The sequence below is a fragment of the Achroia grisella genome, unplaced genomic scaffold, assembly GCF_030625045.1.
Source record: "Achroia grisella isolate CSIRO2021 unplaced genomic scaffold, CSIRO_AGI_Agris_v1 utg109, whole genome shotgun sequence".
NCBI lineage: Eukaryota > Metazoa > Arthropoda > Insecta > Lepidoptera > Pyralidae > Achroia > Achroia grisella.
In genome coordinates this window covers 8,702,955-8,723,026 of record NW_026712573.1, presented here as the reverse complement: position 1 = coordinate 8,723,026, position 20,072 = coordinate 8,702,955, and the positions used below count along the sequence as shown (strand labels likewise).

Below are 20,072 nucleotides of genomic sequence, written 5' to 3'. Positions count from 1 at the left end.
TTAGTTCAGATGAAATCAATAATAATACGTACATCTCAACTTCTTATCAATTTGCGATAAATGTCTATTAGAGGTCAATTATTGCAAATATTATTAGTATTTGGATTATTTCGGTTATATGTAGAATACCGATGGAAGTCCCGTTTCATAAAAATTCATAAAAAAATTATTATAAAAATAAAAGCGGCGTACATATAGTCAACACAATTTATTTAAGCGCGCTAAGTACCTATTTAATTATTTCGTATGAATGTGTAAGGAAATAATTAATTAAATTTAATTAAAAAGATAGTAAGTAAATTAATATTGTAACAGGTAAGTACGTAGGTACGGAAACTTTTTAGGTAGGTACTTCAACAGATATTTATATGGAACCTTACTAATATCATAAATGCGAAAATAATTCTATCTGCCTGTCTCGCAACACGCTAAAATTAGTGAACCGATTTAAATGAAATTTGATGCACAGATAGTCTAGACACTAAGAATGGATATAGGCTACTTTTTAATGCGAAAAAAAGTTGTAAGGGGTCGAAAAGGGGAGATAAAAGTTTGCATGGAAGTATTGTCTTTTTAAAGCTAGAAGCTTGAAAACTTATTGTTTAGGTTATTGATTAAACTAAATATGACATTGACAAATATAAATAAATATGACAAAGTTTGCAAATTGTTACCTTTAAGGGAGTAAAATAAAATAGGGGATGAAAATTTCAATGGATATTCGACATTTTTGAAGCTTGATCGATGATTCGTTTTTCTATATTTTGTTAAGATCACTATCTCGCGAATGAAGTCGCGGGCACAGCCATGCAGATATAACAATTATAAATTATTATAACTATTATATCTGCTGTAGAAAAAAAAAACGATTCTGATCGTTTTTTCGGAAGCCGTCTTTATCCGTTGTGTACTTGTCACTTGTATAGTCTTTTAAACTACTTTTGTTTGTGCGGGAAGATCCTTCCATTATAAGTCCAGTTGCTGTTGCCATCTGTCACCTTAATACGCTATAAATAAAGGAACAGTATTTCAGAGATAGGTTCGTAGAAAGTCTCGTTACCGATACTGTTGTGTGGATTCAATTTCACTAAGTAAACACAAAGACAAATGCATATGGAACGCGTTCATTTTTTTTTTTTAAATAAACGTCTAACAACTACTGTATTTAAATGGATAAACTTAGTAATACAAAATATTATGTGGGTCGTAGTGCTATCATTATACCAACCTCGACCGGACGTCGACCTCCATGTGGCCGCTCCTGAGAACTATTCTGATTAGTTCCAAGTAAATTCGTCGAGTAGACTAACTGATCAGTCATATTTTCAACATAGTGCAATGGTGTTGCGCCAGCGCTTACCATTAGCGCAATAGGGTGGATAAGATCACTATCATGAAAAAAAAATGCGTATGTTCCGTTTAGTAGTATAGTATCGCTATATATTTTGAATATAACAACATATAACAACATACAGAGAATGGATACAGAAATAAAATATAATGGATATAAATTTCGTAGATATGTGAACACCGCCTTTATATATCGTTTGGCAGCTATTATCAAACGATCTGTTCGACTATTGTCAGTGTGAACCTGCACTCGAACATATAAAAACGTTCGACAGTGTACAGCTGCGACATCTTGAGCATGTAAATAATATGTACAAAGTGTAAACTCATACTTAATAGTCTTCGAATTTTTAATACCATTATGGCGGTATATAATGTAAAAGATTTTTTATTTGTGTTCGTTATTATTTATTCTACTATTGTTAATGGCTTCGCTGTTCCTTTTGAAGGATTATACGACTTAGATATTATACATTACAACGATTTTCATGCTAGGTGAGTATCAAGATGTTTTGTATTTTTTTTATTGTATAATGTTTTTTTTTTATTATAATAAGTTTTTATTCTGCATTTACTTTCGTTAACAATATTCTGAGGGATTCTGACGGGAGTGGAGGGGGATGGAATGAGAATTGTAAATTATCTCCAGGAATTAACCAAGGGTGATAAGTATCTATTGTTATACTGTATTACTTTGTGTACTAGAGTTTTGGAAAGAAGTAGATCTCTTTACATATATGGTGACGGAATTCATAAGGCGTGTAATTTCTCTCATTCTGGGATGAATTCATCATATAATTTTATTGAACAATAACCGAACATTTAATAATAAACTTAAACACATATTTTAGCTATTTCTGCATCTCGTCTCCGCTAGGATATTGGAGCTCTATGATATCGTGTCTTTTTTTCCTGGCAAAATCTTAATATTAATGTGAATTTTTCACTCGCAAATGATCATTTGAAATTTGAATGTCAATATCTACTTTATCTACTGCAATAAAATTTATCACACGAATTTAAGAGTTCATTACTCTCTTACGTATATTTAATCCGAGACAAATTTGCGTTATTTTCAAAACAAATCAAAATACGAAAGTATTTTGATTCATGTAGGTCTATTACAGACTCTTATGATATATTAAATCTACCTTTAGTTATACATATTTTCAAGCTGAGAAGAACTGACAAGAAAATCAACTATTACTCTTCAAACATATGTTTACAATAACACAGATACATTTTTGAATTCAAGTTTGGGAGAATAGAGTGACCAGTATGTAGGTACTACTTGCAGTATGCAGTTTTGTCGAAAGGAAATAGTCTAATCTAAAACTGACCAGTCCCTATAACCAGCACCTGTTTTAATAGTTGAATATAGAATAGTGAATGTGCGTGGCGATGTCGGTGAAGATAGGATGAGCACGAAGCTAATTTCAGTCAGCCCATAATGGCAAATGCACCATCAATTAATAACGATGGTTTTCATTACGGAGTGCATGAAGCTTTATTTGATATCTCATAGTTAACTATGAACCACTAGTCCACATTAGTAACAATCCCCTCCCCGCCTCTTGCACTGAATCTTCCTGTATCCCAATACATTGGGATTTATCTGTTTTTATGTAACGAACCGTTGTTGGGAAGTGTTGTTGTGTTTCCGTTTTCAACTTCCGGGTTCCGGATTTAATTTCCGGTGTGTCCATAACATTTATACACTGTGTACTAAATATTGGAAAAGCTTTATTTTTTGCTCCAACCAAAATTCATCGGTATTAACAAATATATATTTTTTATTTATTATAAACAGGTATTATCACATTATATATAAAAAAAAGGAATATTTTAAATAAAGTGAAAATATACAGAAAATTTGTGATCTTTGTACAAACCGAACGCAAAGGCTTGAATCAAAGGACATTTTGCTAAATATATATCATAAGTAGGTATATAAATTTACTCGTAAATGAAAATTATTCTTGGCCTTTTCATTTAAACAGCGAAATCAACTTGCTATATACCTACCAATCAACCACGAAGTACTAGTGCAAATAGTTGCAGGTATGTTAGTCAGTCTGAGAAATAATTTGTGATGAATATATTCTCACCATTAGCTTGATTAATATAGTTTAATAAATAAGAAGGAACCAGACCTTTCCAACCTAGAGCCAAAAAAGTAAAATAGTGAAACGGTAACCGTATTAACCTTGAGAATTTCGTTAAAAAATGACCGAAACACCATTTGTTGCTTAAGTAAATGATTAAATGACTACATCTTAAAATATAACAAGGCCATAATAGAAGTACTATTTAGATTTAATGCTGCAAAATGATTGTTATTGGTTGTATAGTAATAGATATATTAGTATGTATGTACGTAAAGTTTGTATTACAAAAAAGTTAAATAGTGCACCTATTAAATAAACCAGTGAATAAATGAAATAATTAAATAATACTTCTTGTGATAATTTGGAGTTCCAATATGTAAACAAGAGTTTCATTCCTTTCTTATATTAAACAGATTGAAATAGTAACTTTTACGATTATGTATGAAATTCACCTGTAGTCTGTAGAACATGTAGTCTTCGTGGTAGAATGTGGGCCATATTAACTCTTCTTTAATAATATATAGGAGACCACAGGTCTGCGTGACAAAACTCCTGTAATCACTCACATTCATTATTTAAATGGAGATTATGCTCTTCAGATTCGAAGAAACTTCAGTCGCCACCCCAACATGCCGTTACAATAATAATTCTTGCCTGGGCGGTTTCCCGCGCCTTTACCACGAGATTCAGGTCCTGTTGAAGGAGAAGCCAAATGCTATCTTATTGAACGCTGGCGATAGTTTCCAGGGTACTTACTGGTATACACTGTTGAAATGGAATATTACGCAACTGTTTATGAACATGTTACCGCATGATGCACATGTAAGTTACTTTTATATATTATTTTTAGCAGATTAGAAGCATTTGTATGTCTCACCTTTTGAACAGCAGTAACTATTACTTGGGTCGTTGTTATTCCTGTGGTCTATGCTGTCATGCCTCCGTACTATGTTATGTCACTGAAATACTCAACAGTTGTATCAATATTTTTTAACAGAAACACAGGTAAAAATAGCAGAGAAAACTGTATTCATAGAGAGGACTTTGTACATACTTTTGTTTGATGGTAAACATAGAGAAACTAAAAGCATGATTGATATTTTTATTGGGATGCTTTGTTTAAAGTAATTCATTTTTATGTGAGCTTTTGATTGAGAGTCACAAGAAACGACTGAATAATTACAATAGTCGAGATAAAGCCTACTAAGTCACTAAATATTGCAGATATTCTTCTTCCTGCTATTTGCTCATAGCTAATTACTAATACTTAGATAAAAATTAAATGTACCTATTGTTTGTTTCTGGAATAGTTGAGATAATTTTGTGAAAAATAAACATTGACACACACAGACTTTGACCATTAAGATTTCATTATAATCTACTTGTAGGTACAGAATTCAATTAAATTAAAACTATTATGTATATTATCAATAATTAAACAATTTAGTAGAATTGTATCATTACAGTATATTATAAGTATATACTGTACCTCATATTCAACAGTTTACTTTCCTATAATACTGAATGTTTTTAATATTAATATATAATTAATGATTTTATTAGTACTTTAATATGCGTTTTTATATCTATTAAAATACTTTTATGTAGGTACGAGATTAAACATACCTTTGCATTTACTTTCTGTATACTGCTTGATCGAAATATTTTTTGTATGCTCATATTTCTGGTTAATTAATTAATTCTTATTGGTTCCACCATAAGCGAAAAAGTGATATGAAAACAATAATTGCAAAATGTGTCTATATTGCAATATAAAATATATACTCAATATGAATAAACATACTAGATAATAAAAAATATTAGGTAATAAATATAAAATTAGTTAATGTAAGAATATTTCAAGTAAATAAACATTTGTCATGAAAGGTTACTTTAACTCCTTACTCATGTTACATATTATTATGTCTTAATATAATATATTATTATGTCTTACATCAATTTCATTATCATCCGTTCAGCAGTTAAGTCGTTAATAAGTAACAAACAGATAGACAGACAGATTTTTGCATTTATTTCGTATTTATATTAGTAGAGATTTTACAACTACACGCAAATTAAATACGTATATGATATATGTTTATCTGCTTTAATGTTCTGGTGACGACTGCTATAGTTATCAACAAAACGTCAGGAAAATGTGAAGTCAATTATGTGAATAATTATGTAGGTACGATTTGCGAGTGCTAACAAAAACATTTGCGTCAACATTGATTAATTAACCTGAAATATTAATTATTTATAGCTGTATTGTACATTGGAAATATTGTAAAATTTATACTGAAGTCTAGTTCAGTATAAATTACTCCTTTTATTTATTATATTCATTAAATACCAAATAAATAAAAGAAATTCTGAATTGATATTTGCTGTTTATTGAGTATATATGATATATGTATATGCGTTAAAGAAATATGTACCCGTATGTAATATGCAATGTTAGGGAACAAAACTGTTTAGCAATGAAATACATTTGCTCCAGTAAACATTTAAACATTAGAGGGTAGTCTTTAAGTAAACATTAGTATCTTATATAAGCTAAAAGGTACATATGTAAATATATATATAACGCTATACTATCTCTGATCAACGCGTCGGTTGACTGGTAGAGAATGCCATCAGGCATTAAGTCCGCCATGTATACAATTTTGTGTGCAAAAGAATAAATAAATAAATAAAATAAATAAATGTAACTTACTTAAATAATTGTATTTACAGGCAATTGGTAACCACGAATTCGATGATGGACCAGCCGGTTTGGCACCATACCTTGCTGCTCTCAATGCACCTGTAGTGGCTGCTAACATGGATACCTCCAACGAGCCTTCCCTGCAGGGATTGTACAAACCGCATATTGTGGTAGAAAGAAAAGGCAGAAAGATTGGGATCATTGGATTAATCACCACTGATACAGCGGTAAGTTGTCAATCTTTTAAATGGTGAGCATGCTGTACGACGACCGTTTTCTACTATCCTTTTCCTATCCCATATTCCTCTTATGCTATAAAAATAATAACAAATAGCTCTGAACAATTAACACAGCACCATCACATACCACAGTAAGCAGAGTTTGTGTTATGGATACTAGACAACTGATTTAAATACATAGATATATTTATTTTCTAAATGTATACAAAATATATTCAGAGAAAACCCAGACGAATACTAAATGAATACAAATGTTTGCCACCATGCGTAGGATAAAACCCGAGACTATCGAAAATAAAGCAAATCGAGACCACTGAGGTTGTCAAAAATAAAAATGAGACTGTCGTTAATTAAAAAATATCTAGTAAAAAATTGTGAACAGGACGTGGTAAACACGTTATTGTCAATTAAAATTGGTTCAGAATTAAAAAATACGTAACAATTACTCATGAGAGTCCTAGATAAATTGCTTCACACCAATTTCATGATTTACATACAAATTTACAATTGTACTACCTAAAATTAATAAATTAACAAACAAACAGTAGGTCTAAATTAGTTTTTTTTTTATTTTAAAGATTTATATTGAAATGTAGAGTTTTTATGTAACGTCAGGTAATTTATGACTACCCTTATCATACAGTGTCACACTTCGTCGAGTCTCTCCCCACTCCTTAATTTGTGATGTAATTTATGGATGATCACTTATTAGTCTTATAAATATGAAAGCGATATAAATGTGATACCTAATTGTTAGAAAAATTTCATCTATAACATTTTAATAGACTACTTAGATACCACTTGATAACTAGTACTCACTTATGAGTTCTTACACCATGGTCACGTTATTTCAATTGACCACCATCATGAAATTAATTAAATTAAATTACCTATGCGATTATGTCGGTCTCCATGAATGTTTAGAGTGCTTTAATACTATTAACACAATATCTAGTATACGTCACTCTGGAATATTTAAACCTTAAAAACAAATTTAAATCGTTGCATTAGTTTTAGAATTCACTTACCACTTAATAAAAGTTCTTTATAGTAATAATATATGTAGATTTGGCCCAGTGACTATGATTTTTTCTCGATAGGAAACTGAAAGAATCTTTTAAGGATGATTTCTAATGAATTCCTCAATTTGCGGAATTGAACACTCGACTATCAGACACTAAGATAGTGTTAAAACGGTAGACTATCGAGATCACCGATTTTGTATAATTATCATTATATACTCATTAACATCATCACATATATTTAAGTAATCATATGTTTATTGAATCGAAACGGTAAGTATTGTTATCAAGATGGCGTAACGTAAGTACGACTAGGTATATTTATTATCTATTGTTGTGACGAATACGTGAGCATTTGTTTTATCTGGCAAATCTGTATAAATTGTGTAGGTATATTATATAACATGTATACGTTATGATAAAAGCAAATTTGGATATTGTCTCTTAGTTCTATAAATTATTTACCACAACAGAATTTAATATACATTTTTTGCCAAGATTAAGGCACAACTACATCAAGCAAATTAAAGACAAAATAGGTGTCGTATCGTATTAACATTTAAAGAGCATGATGGAAGATCATAGAAAGTGGCAAGAGCTCCACCGACAAAAGCGTCGGTCTTAAATTCGGAATGAATGAATGATATTTTTTGCAAAATATTATTAGTTATTATTACTTAGTCATTTTGTATTTGCACTTATAGACAATAACTCTATTAATATTCATTAAGAGTTTGGTATTAACATAATTTACTTAGGTGTACGCTATACAAAAGATAGTAGATACAATGCAAGATACAGTGATGTATATTACAAGGTTGTTTTCATGCAAATTGGATAATTCATGTAAAAATATCTAACAATACCAGATTTTTAATTTCTACGAGATAGACAAATGCCATTGCTTGTAATACGATGACTCTTGCTTCATTCATATTATATACATATGTTTCATTTTCATACATATGTTCTACCAATTATATTGATTTAGATCATATAAATAGTTATTACTCCTAATAAAAAAAAGAGAGAGTATTTTAAGCATAACTTGCTTACCTGTGGCATCATAGTAACCAAGACGGATGAACGGATAATGATGCTTTTTTTGTTATAAAGATTATATAATTCCGATTATTCTTAGTTATTTATGAAGATCTCTTTAGGCGTATGAAGACTATGAACTTCTTTTACTTTTTCTTGTTGACGAAGAGTATCATATAATTGTTATGTTTATTTATTTATTATTTTATTTACATGTTTAGATAAATGAAGCATGTTGTCTTTACAGAAATTGTCATCGCCGGGCAACGTAGTGTTTACTGATCCGCGAGAAGCATTAAAACGTGAGGCCAAAGCATTGACTGACAAAGGCGTGGACATTATTGTTTTATTGTCACACTGCGGCCTCGCCGAGGACAAGTTAGTATCTGTATTATTTTTCTTAAATAGATCAGATCTAGTTGTACTTTATTAATTTACTTCAAAGCTAGACTAAGAAAGTCTAGCTAATAATTCTACCGAGATTTTAAACTACACACGCTGTGTATGCAATATCTGCAATATTTTATCCTACATACAATTTGATATCATAATTCTTTAATGCTATAGGTTTCCATCTGGAACTAATACCTTAAATTGTAATCCACTGACTTGAAAAATGTAGAGGCTACTTTAGTGTGAATGATATCCAACACCAGAACTTGCATGTCGCCGATCATTGTGAGATGCCTAATTATCGCCAATAGTAATTTTAATGAAATATCTCAGCCTTCAAGTATAAACACAAGCAGTATGCGTTTATAAATGTGTTCTAATTCAGCCTTTATTACCAGCATGCATAAACAATTTAGGTACTATATTTCATATAATATTTAGTATGGATTATTTAGGATGGATTTAGATAACGAAATAATTTGTACTGTCTAATAGAACACAATAAAATTTAATAATAATAATTTTTAATTTCATTAAATAGTACTTAAAAAATTTAATAGGTATTAACAGTGAGATAATAAAATGCTTATATTGAACGGATAAATGTTTATTGAAGATATAATCTTCCTTCGCTCAATTTATTTGACTTGAAGTAATTTTATCAGGTACCGGACAAACCAATTACTTACTCACCGAGTGGGCCATTAAATAATTGAAAAGGAACACTTGTCTTATGATCAATTCATTAAAGTCATTTCCTCGTAGATTATATATTTAGAAGTGAATGATTGTAGTGTCTGTATGGATTTGTTTTCAGTACAGTCACATTCATATAAATCGTAACGATGGTCAATATTTTTTTAGGGGTACAAATTTAATTTCTGATGTTTCACTTTAACTATTAGCTAATATACATGAATAGCCATGAATAACCATGAACATGCAATCAACATGTGACCTAATGGTACTACTCATACGTTGCCATTCTGGAGCACGAAGGAATTCGAGGCCTGTACTTTCATTAACATTGAAATTATATCATATGGGGATGTTTATACTTCAAACTGAAAGATAGATTACAAAGCAAGTTTGGCAGTTGCAATAGTAGAAACCATGGACGATCCACGCACATGGTTTTTAAGTAAGTCCACCTCGCTGAAAAACTCTATTCTCGATATGATCTATACTCAAACTTGATACCCACTTCAAATTTTATATTCATATTCAGCTGCTTTGTTTTGAATTAGATTAAACTGATAATACATAATCATGCTTCCTGTATGTGAATGTTATGGTTTTATGCATGATACTGCTGATGTACATATGTGACTAGCTCTTTTAATATAAATAATACTTTTAAAAACCTCTAGGGAGCAATTGCCTACTAGTTTATTATCCCAAAGTTAGTAATTTAGATTCAGCTCGATATACAAAATATTATGTTATAATTTATATTTATAACTGACAGTCATGAACGTGGAAGGATGGAAAGGGAGAGGACGACCGAAAAAAGATTTAGGATTTTGTGAAAGATGATATGTATAAAAGGAGAGTATGCTTAGATATGACGGCCGGTAATGGGCAAGGCAATGATGAAGAACTGATAGTCCGTTTCTAGAAACATCGATATAACTATGCAAATTAATCTAAAAGATAGCGGTAGTTCCATTCCCTGCCACGTTGGAAATGCTTCCTTGCATGTTGGAATTGGAAATTAAATATGCTCGACGAAATCTAGCCATATCAAGACTTGAGCTTCTTATAATATAGACAGTTATTCGCCCTGACAGTTGATTGCCTCGAACTACTGCTTTTGCTATCACTGTCGTGAAGGTATTTTTATTATATTTATTTCTTTATATTACAAATACTTATTTTATATTACAGAGTGTTAGCTCGTGATTATGGGCAGTATATAGATATTATAGTAGGAGGGCACTCACATTCGCTGTTATGGAATGGAACTGCACCCAGCGGAGAATTCGTAGCTGGACCTTACCCTATCTTCATAGAGAACACTGCTGATGGAAAGCAAGTAAGTACCTAATAGTTTTCTAATATATGAAACGTCTACCTGTGTAAAATATCTTTTTTTATCTTATCTATTTTTACGGTCGTACAGTGTTAGATGTCGTCAATATTATTCCTATTTTATTACATTTACGCTTACCGTTGATCTTTTTCGTGAGTTGACATAAATAATGTTCCCGATGTAGTTATATATCTGTATTTTGGTATCTCCTCATTCAAAATGTATTTCTCATTTATAATGAGAAGATAAGGAAAAACTTAAAATTTCGACGTTACATTTTAAGTAATTATTATGGCAAACAAGCTGCCGGCGAACATGATGGTAAGTGGTAACCGTAGGCTATATACATGAACAGCTTCGAGAACATCACATCACGTGACGCCTGTGGCACCACTAATGCGTTGTCATTCCGTAGGGCTCTGATGGTTCGCCTGTATATTGTTATTCCATATTCTGTGATTTCACTGCCATATCTCACCTTTCAACTGAAGCACAGCTCACAAAGCAAGCTGGTGCCTAAAATACTTAGACAAAGGTGCCTACGCTCAGTTATGATGATAAAGTCTATCGCAATAAGTTTAGATTATGTGCAATGTACAAAAAAATATACTTTGCCACAAGAATTCTTCAAGACAGTGTATAAAAATGTTGCCTCTCCACCTATTAACAAGGTCAATTTGGCTGTAAAAGTAAAATCAAATCTAAACTAGAATTAAAATCGGTGCCTAATGGACAACTATGCTGAATATATTTTCTCAGTGTATATCTAATTTGCACAAGGTCGACCATTTATAGGTCCAGCTTATTTTCTTATCTAATTCTTGTAGTAATCGTTCTATATTAAGAAACACTTATCATAGTACATTATTAAGTTTATAATATATAAACAATGTATAATGAATCGATTTCGTGGAATTTCTCTTTTGTCAGGTCCTGTAAACATTATTTTTATGTATGTATTATATGATGACATTTTGGAAACTGTTACGTTAAGCTTTTCAAACTATTGAAAGGTTGATAACCAATGGCACAAGTCATAATCTAACAATGTTAAAAATAAGGGGGTACTTACTATGAACTCATACGTATATGTATGTATAAATGTAAAGTATGTACTTGCATCTATGAATTACTTCTTTTATTTTTATTATGTAGTGTGGTTAACGCTACGCTAAATCGTCATCAAGTGATGAATAATTATATCATTATTAAATCAATCAATAAAATAATAGGTGTTAAAGGAGAGTAGATACTAAATGTTAATAATATCAAGACAATTCACACAGCGCCAACTGGACACAAGTTAAGCTTGCTAGAGCTTGTGTTATGGGTACAAAAAATATATTTGTGTATTTGTATTAGTTTTCTACTGATACATATACATAGATATATTTATTTCGTAAATATATACATATTATACATAGAATACACTCAGATACGATACAAACAATCATACTCATGAATGTTTGTACCATGCGAGGAATCCAACGCGCGACCATCGGACGTAAGGCGGTGTTCTAAACCGCTAAACCACCGAGGCCATCAAAGTAGCACTTCGCCCCTCAAGGGGATGTTTTTCTCAGTACTTCTTACTTACTTTAATGAAGTTGAGTGCCACGACACTAAACATTTACAGCTACTATTTGCTATAATTGATTTTAAACAATACTTTCCAAAACCAATAACACAGTTCTGATATTAAATATGACGTTCTAAAATTACAGGTGATGATCGTACAAGCATCTGCGTTTACTAAGTACATGGGAAATTTGACGCTTTCTTTCGATTACCGCGGGGATCTCGTGAAATGGGAAGGCGGGCCTATTTTCCTCAACAGATCCATAGCTGAAGGTAAGAAGTTAAAAACTTTCCTGGATTTAAATAAAGTTTTATCCGAGTTTTTGCTGATTGTGTATAAGAACGAAAGTGAATAGACGAATATTTTATAAGCTACATACACCTACTGTGCTATATTATATACTTTTTTAATATTATAAATCTGAATGTTCGGAGATATTTAGCATCTTTGAATGCCAAATTATCTAAAATTTATGTACGTGATTAAATAAAAATTGGTTTTTTACGTTACAAATTCTAGGGTATATCAGAAATAATCATTGCCTTGCCTTCGCCCCATTATTTGGGGTCGGCGCAGTATGTCATCTTCCTCCACCGATCCATAGCGGCTGTCAAATCTGAGCTAGCTTAGTAGGAAGGAAAGTGGCCTATTTCTAAAATAATAAAAACATCTTTATTAGCATAAGACTAAAACTGGACGTGTTTTAAACTTTTGCTAATACAATGCCTTGACTAATAGTTATTATAGTTCTAACAGTTTCTAAGTTTTTTAGTCATTAATGTATTAATACACTTTGTGTACAAGTTCTATTAATCAGCTGCCATTGAGATATGACTAATCATATAAAAATCTCAATTCATTTATTGGCTTTATTTCGTTGACGGTCGACATAACACACCGTTATTTTTTCTTAATTTAATATATTTTTAATATATAACTGTATACATATATTATTATTTTAATATATATTTTTCATTTGAGTTTTTACATTATATGTAACGGTAAATAATGGTATAATATAATGGTATATTTCGTAGCATCTAATTGTAGTCTTTATGAATGTCCATAATAGGTAACGTATAATTGATACTGAAGATAACATTTTACAAATCACTAATTATTCTTGTTATGCATCTAAAATTATATATATAGTTTAAAGGATATATAATTACATATTGACTATTCATTATCTATTTTAAATGAATCTTACGTTAATTTCTTAGTAACCGCGCCTAAAGGATCTAAGCGAACAGACAGCGTAAGCGACTTCATTTTATACTATGTAAAGATATGGTTTGCATCCGACATTTAATTTCACAGAATATAAATAGGTTTGAATCTATCTTTTTAATTCGGGGTCAGTCGGAGTAATCGTAGAGGCCGTAGGTTACATTGTACCCATAAATAAGATCCTTTTTCTGTAAGGAGAAAACGTACTAAATTATATTTGAACGTTATCTTAAAGGCTTGTGATATTCATAACTGGATAAGTTTATGTACTAGTGTTATGAATATGATATTTAGAAACATTGAGGTTATTATTAAAAGAGTATGCAAATTTGGTAGATACATACGAGTCTTTGTGCTTGCTTTGATAGTTTAAATTATGACAAAGAAAACATCTGTTTTATATATTACATTTCCAAACAAGAATATTCTTTATAACATTAATTATATTTGATAAGTTATGTAAGTATATTATATACCTATATAAAATTCTCGTGTCACAATGTACCATACTCCGAAATGGTTTGACCGATTTTTATGCAATTTCATACGCATATCCAGTAAGTTTGAGAATCGGCTACTATCTATTTTTCATTCCCCTAAGTGATAGGGTTGTTCACCCCTAATATGAATTTAGGTTTTTGGACAATTTCTTTTTATTTTTCACAATGTGGCTTTAAAAGAGACCTCAGAGCTGTAATTAATTCTAATAAAATGTTTGCTAATTTGATCTTTGCAATCAAATCGGTTAAATTTAGGTTTTTATATAAAACTAGCTGATCCCGCAAACATTGTTTTGCCATATAAATTAAAATTGTTATTAAAAGTAGGAAAAAAAACTCCTTTTATTAGAATTAATTACAGCTCTGAGGTAAAAAAAATTACGAGAAATTCTGAATTGAGAATTCGTTTGTAGACGGTTAACAAAATTACATTAGGTAGTCTATAAAGTTAGGAAGGAGACTTCTCCCGAGTGAAGTAAATGCATCTTTAAGTATAGCTTATAATAACTCTTTTTCAGATGAAGAAATCAAAGCTAAATTAGAACCATACGCTAAATTGGTACGCGACGCTGAAGACACTCCTATTGGTGAAACACGAACTACTCTGAGTGATCAGGATTGCGTTTACGGAGAATGTGCTTTGGGTGACTTGTTAATGGACGCATTCAATGATTATGTTAGTTGTTTTCTTCTCATTACCTTCTATCAATATATTAATTGAGTCATTATATTTAGTACAGAAACTACATTCAGAAATGCAAAACTTTCTGAACAGAGTTTAGGGTGATTTAATTGCATTGTTTCTTTTTTCAGGCGAAAAAGAATGTGGAATCGAATTATAGCTACCTGTCATTTATGCAACGTGGTAACATCAAAGCGCCAATACCAGAAGGGAGTAAGTAACTAATTACTGAGTTATATTTTATTAGTGACTCACCTTAATTTCGCTAGGGTTGAATTATATACATTACTAAAAGAAGCCGGCAGATATCGTCCTGCCTAAAAAAGCAGCGCTGGCACATTTTAAATAATTGTATTACAATTGACTGTAGTATATTATATTTAAAACATCCAATAACCCATTGAAATATACAAACAAAGTTTCATCTAATTTGATTCTGTTGTTTATTAGCAGTTAGTTAACAAACACATGTACAGACAATTACATATATTTAGATATGTATTACATGGGTGCTGCGTCCATCTGGAACAATGTACTTTTCAAATAGATATAGATTTTTTAAATTATGTATTATTAAGGACATTATTTTTTAATTAGTTAAGTATCTTATACGTCTATTCATTATACACAAAAAAATAAAATTAAATCATAAATATGTACAATAATCACAGTATATTGTCTTCTTATGTTGTTTGGTCTTATTGATAACAAATAATCTATCACAAAGTACATTAATTTTTTTTTATCCTTTTTCTCTCGATTTACATCCAATAACGTTCATATTAAGATTAAATTCGGACGGTGAAATATTTTGAAGAACCTGAATTTCAGTACTGTAGTGCTATATCTCAGTGTCCAGTCCCTTGACTGCCTGTCAGGTGACACATCACTTTTCGATGGAATATTCGTATTTGTCCAGCCTCCCGCTCTACATGTTCCAGAAAAATGCAGAAACGGCAACTGCAGCTCACTTTGATTATACCTACAAAAAAAAAAAGCGGAAATAGTGATTTCGTATTCCCCTGTATTCTCGAAAAATTCTTGTCTCTTCTAAAATGAACGAAATTTTATGATTTCAATGCGGCTACGCCTCTATGTTTTTATATTTTGAATTACATTTGTAATTTTTATTTAGGATATCTCTGATTTCGACGATTTGAAATGAGCAAATTTCTTGATATTTGTAGGCGTATAGTTTTTAAAATAATAAATATATCAAAGAAATGGAAAACAAAAAGACACGCAAAAAATAAAGGTATATTTCACGGAACGATCACGACGGAACATAATACTAATTCACGAAAAAATAAATTAATTGAGTTATATTAACTAAATAATTGAGTTTTATATGAAATAAATACAGCCAGCGTTTTCTCTTCAGTACTTTCCCAAAAACATGGTTTTTGGTCACCGCATGACTTAGCTTCACAATGGAAAATAGGGTTATACTAATTTTCAAATCAATAAAATAAATATCTAGTATATTTGTTTCAGCTATAACACAGGGTGTACTATTTGAGTTATTACCTTTCAAGGATAAAGTGCAATCATTTGAACTCCAAGGCAAATATGTACTCGAGGCATTGGAGAGGAGCGTCAGCGAGGCATGGGCATATGACCCATTCAAGGGCCCATGGGTGTTACAAGTGGCTGGTAAGAGACAGATTATTAACCTGTGTTTATTATTTTCTACTACAAAAATTGAGGTTTTCAATTCGAGTGTATAATTTTATGTATGACTTGAGATTTTTTTTCTTTATGATGAAATTTTTATGATTCTTATTTAATTTGAAAGTTGGCGCTTTTTATGTGGTTCCATGTACCTAAATTTGATAAGTAATTTTACCACTATAAAAGCCGTTTACGTGGGTTCCTCAGTTTCAATTTTGAGCATTTGAGCCACCATGCTTGTGTTTGTAAACTATGTTTATAAGTCCTCTAGATTTGCAACGCATGAGACGGATATCACGGACGTTAAATGATAACGTGATATCCATAGTGCTGTTCATTTATATAGGTAACGGTCCCGTTTACCAGCAGTGCTTGTTTGCCTTTGCAATTACATAAAAAAAATAAGTTTTTGAATTATCCTTAATAAGGCTTTTAATAAATTCAGTTTTTGCGTGGCCTGAACACGGTATTATTGAGACTTAAGTTATGAATATTTATAGGGCATGTTTAGTAAACTTAATTGTTTAAGAATTAATTTAAAGTGGTATAAATTTACGGTTATTTGATCTTGAGCAACTATATTTCTATTAAATTTTGTATTTAATGAAATTTCTTAATTTTTATATCATTGGAAAGATACTTTTTAATATATATACTGTTCTTATACGTATGGATATTTCTTAAATCACGAGACAGATTTTAAACTGCTACTGTAGATATCTAATAATTATAAAATTCACATAATTAATATTGTTCAGTGACATTTGATGCATGAAATAATTAAAAACATGTAAATTTTTCTCAGCTCAAAACTACATTACAAACTGTCAGTAGATTTGACTTCTCATAACTGTATATTATAGGAATAAAGTTATTTTGATTTAATTTCAATGACCTTTGTTTCAGGACTATACGTAACATACAACATATCAAGGCCAGAGGGACAACGAGTGGTATCAGTACACATTGGTGATAAGAATGGCGTTGATTTAGACCCTGAGCAGACATACCAAGTGACTGCATCTGCGTATATAGCTGACGGCGGTGATGGTTTCGCGGTATGTTACTATAACAATTATATATCTGTATTATTTACCTCAAAAATTAATATTCTTCTTCATACTCGATACGCTTTTGACATTCTATTGTGGAGTGAGAGGCAGATGTTATCTGCCTTACGGCAGATTGTTATTTAATTGTTATAAATGTTTTTTTTTTATATCTCAAATATAGTAAGTCCGTCATTACCATTTTATTAAGAAGCCTAACTGCATTTTCATTTGACCTGAAGATAGATTGTGTTATATAGGAGATATATAGTGGTTGGACGTAAGCGATATTTTATTTCCAAATAAGCAGACGAAGTCGTTGGTTCCAGCTAATAGTGTTCTTAATTTCATTATTACATTAGGTATTTATTCAATTGTCTAATAATTATAATTTATAGATGTTCAAGAACGGAAAGAAGAATGTGCAAATAATAAGCCGAGATCAGGTGATTGTAGAGAATTACATCAAAGAAAACTCTCCTCTCAACGTTACTACTGACGGAAGAATTGTAGTATTACAATAGATAATAATAGAGTTCTGTTGTAAGTGCAAAATCCTATACTGTAGCGTAGTTATATCATAAGACTCATTATTCTGGCTTACTCTACGCTACTTATTATGTAATATGTATATTGTTATTATTTTCATTTCAATCAATGACAATTTTAATTTAGTATCGCTTAATCTCATTGTGCATTTCGATTATACCTTTTATTATGAACGATGTATGTGTGCATGATATACTTGCTTAGTATATAGGGGCATTCTTCTTCATTTTCATCTGTTTATTTATTGTATTAAGATAATATGAATGCCATTGATATTGCATTAAAGAGTTTTACATTGTACCTATTAATATAACGAATTTATGTTATTTTTACTATAATAGTTAAAGTTTACAATCAGTATCATAGAATTTGTGTAAAGTCGTCTGCTCGAACGTGGTGACCCTGGCTAATTCATCCTTCTAGTGACTTGATTTGTAAGCTATGTGTCGGTTGAAGGTTGTCACATGATATCATGATACCAGTGGTTGTCATATACCATCAGGTAGACAGACAGATTGATTGCCGTGCTAGTTACATAAAAACGTCTAAAGTGTATTTTAGATATTTAATTTTGTATTAAATGTACGTGGAAGCTATTATTTCCTGTATCATGAGGCTATGTTTTGTTATATGTCTACAGAATTTACATGAATTTTAATAAGTCAAATATATTTGTAAATTTCAATTATTTATTCTAATGTAACAGTCCAAATTGCATGTATTTATTAAATTATATTAGCTATAAGTCCTATTGATAGCTGTTGAAGTAATAGTAATTTTATTTCCTAATACATTATAGTCTACAATCCTATAATCTTATATATAACTTGGACAATTTTAGAAATTCTTTTTGTATGTTAAAAATATAATTATATGTATTTAAAATATTGTAGATGAAAATTCATTAAAAAATATTTATTACTATCAACTAGTTTTTCTTTACAGGCTATTTATATAGTTATTATGATGATATTATGATACTATGAAGCTGATTCTCCAGGTCTTTGCATTCCTAATTTCCTCTTCCAACTCATGTGTGCCTATAATATATTACTTATAATTATCGCTTTACTTCCGATGGTCGCAGGTTCGATGTCTCACACGGTGCAAACATTTGTATTCATGAGTATGATTGTTTGTATCGGGCCGAGTGCTTTCTATGTATATTATGTATGTATTTAGACAAAAAAGTATCTAAGTAGGTATTAGATACTGCTTACTGTGGGACTAGACGATGCTGTGTTAATTGTCTAAGAGTTATTTATTTATTACTAGCTGTTCCCGCGACTTCGTCCGCGTGGAATCTTATTTTATTTTTCAAAATAAAAGTAGCCTAAGTTACTCCTATTACACACAGCTACCTACCAAAAAAAGTCCCGTCAAAATCGGTCTAGCCATTTCAGAGATTAGCCAGAACAAACAGACTGTCTGACAGACAGACAAAAATTGTAAAAAATGTTATTTTGGTGTATGTAACGTATTTATATTCAAATGCATGTAGTAAAAAACAGTTATTTCAATATTACATACAGACACTACAATTTTATTTATATAGATGTATTGATTAATTTGCATAGATTATTACTATAGTTCGAATATATTTTGTGCTTACATCTTGCAGACAGTTATTACAACGCTAATATACCGACAGATACTTTATTTACCGAACATTGTAATTTTGATTTTAATTATGATAACTCAATACTGTTATACTTTGAGGTCTGACAAAATAGAACACTATCAATACCACTTTCTTTATATTCTTTATAGACAGTGCCGCCAACACAGTTTGACCAAGATCTTCGTGAGATCACTTAAAACGACATTATAACACTAACTGTGCCCGTGGATTCACCCGTATGATATTTGTAGCCTATATGTTATTCTGATGTAGAAGCTATATTACTGTAAAGTTTCATC

At 30.7% G+C, this 20,072-nt stretch overlaps 1 protein-coding gene across 1 annotated transcript; it reads left to right on the top strand.

The window, feature by feature from the left end:
- Positions 1-1,600: 1,600 nt before the first annotated feature.
- Positions 1,601-18,143, top strand: LOC131845895 (apyrase-like). Its single transcript, XM_059195049.1, has 11 exons — positions 1,601-1,845; positions 4,058-4,280; positions 6,195-6,392; positions 8,715-8,845; positions 10,748-10,895; positions 12,617-12,743; positions 14,720-14,877; positions 15,015-15,096; positions 16,378-16,536; positions 17,461-17,612; positions 18,002-18,143. Exons 1-11 carry the CDS (start codon positions 1,712-1,714, stop codon positions 18,125-18,127), a joined length of 1,638 nt encoding a protein of 545 aa, XP_059051032.1. The 5' UTR covers positions 1,601-1,711; the 3' UTR covers positions 18,128-18,143.
- The last annotated feature ends 1,929 nt before the right edge of the window (positions 18,144-20,072 follow it).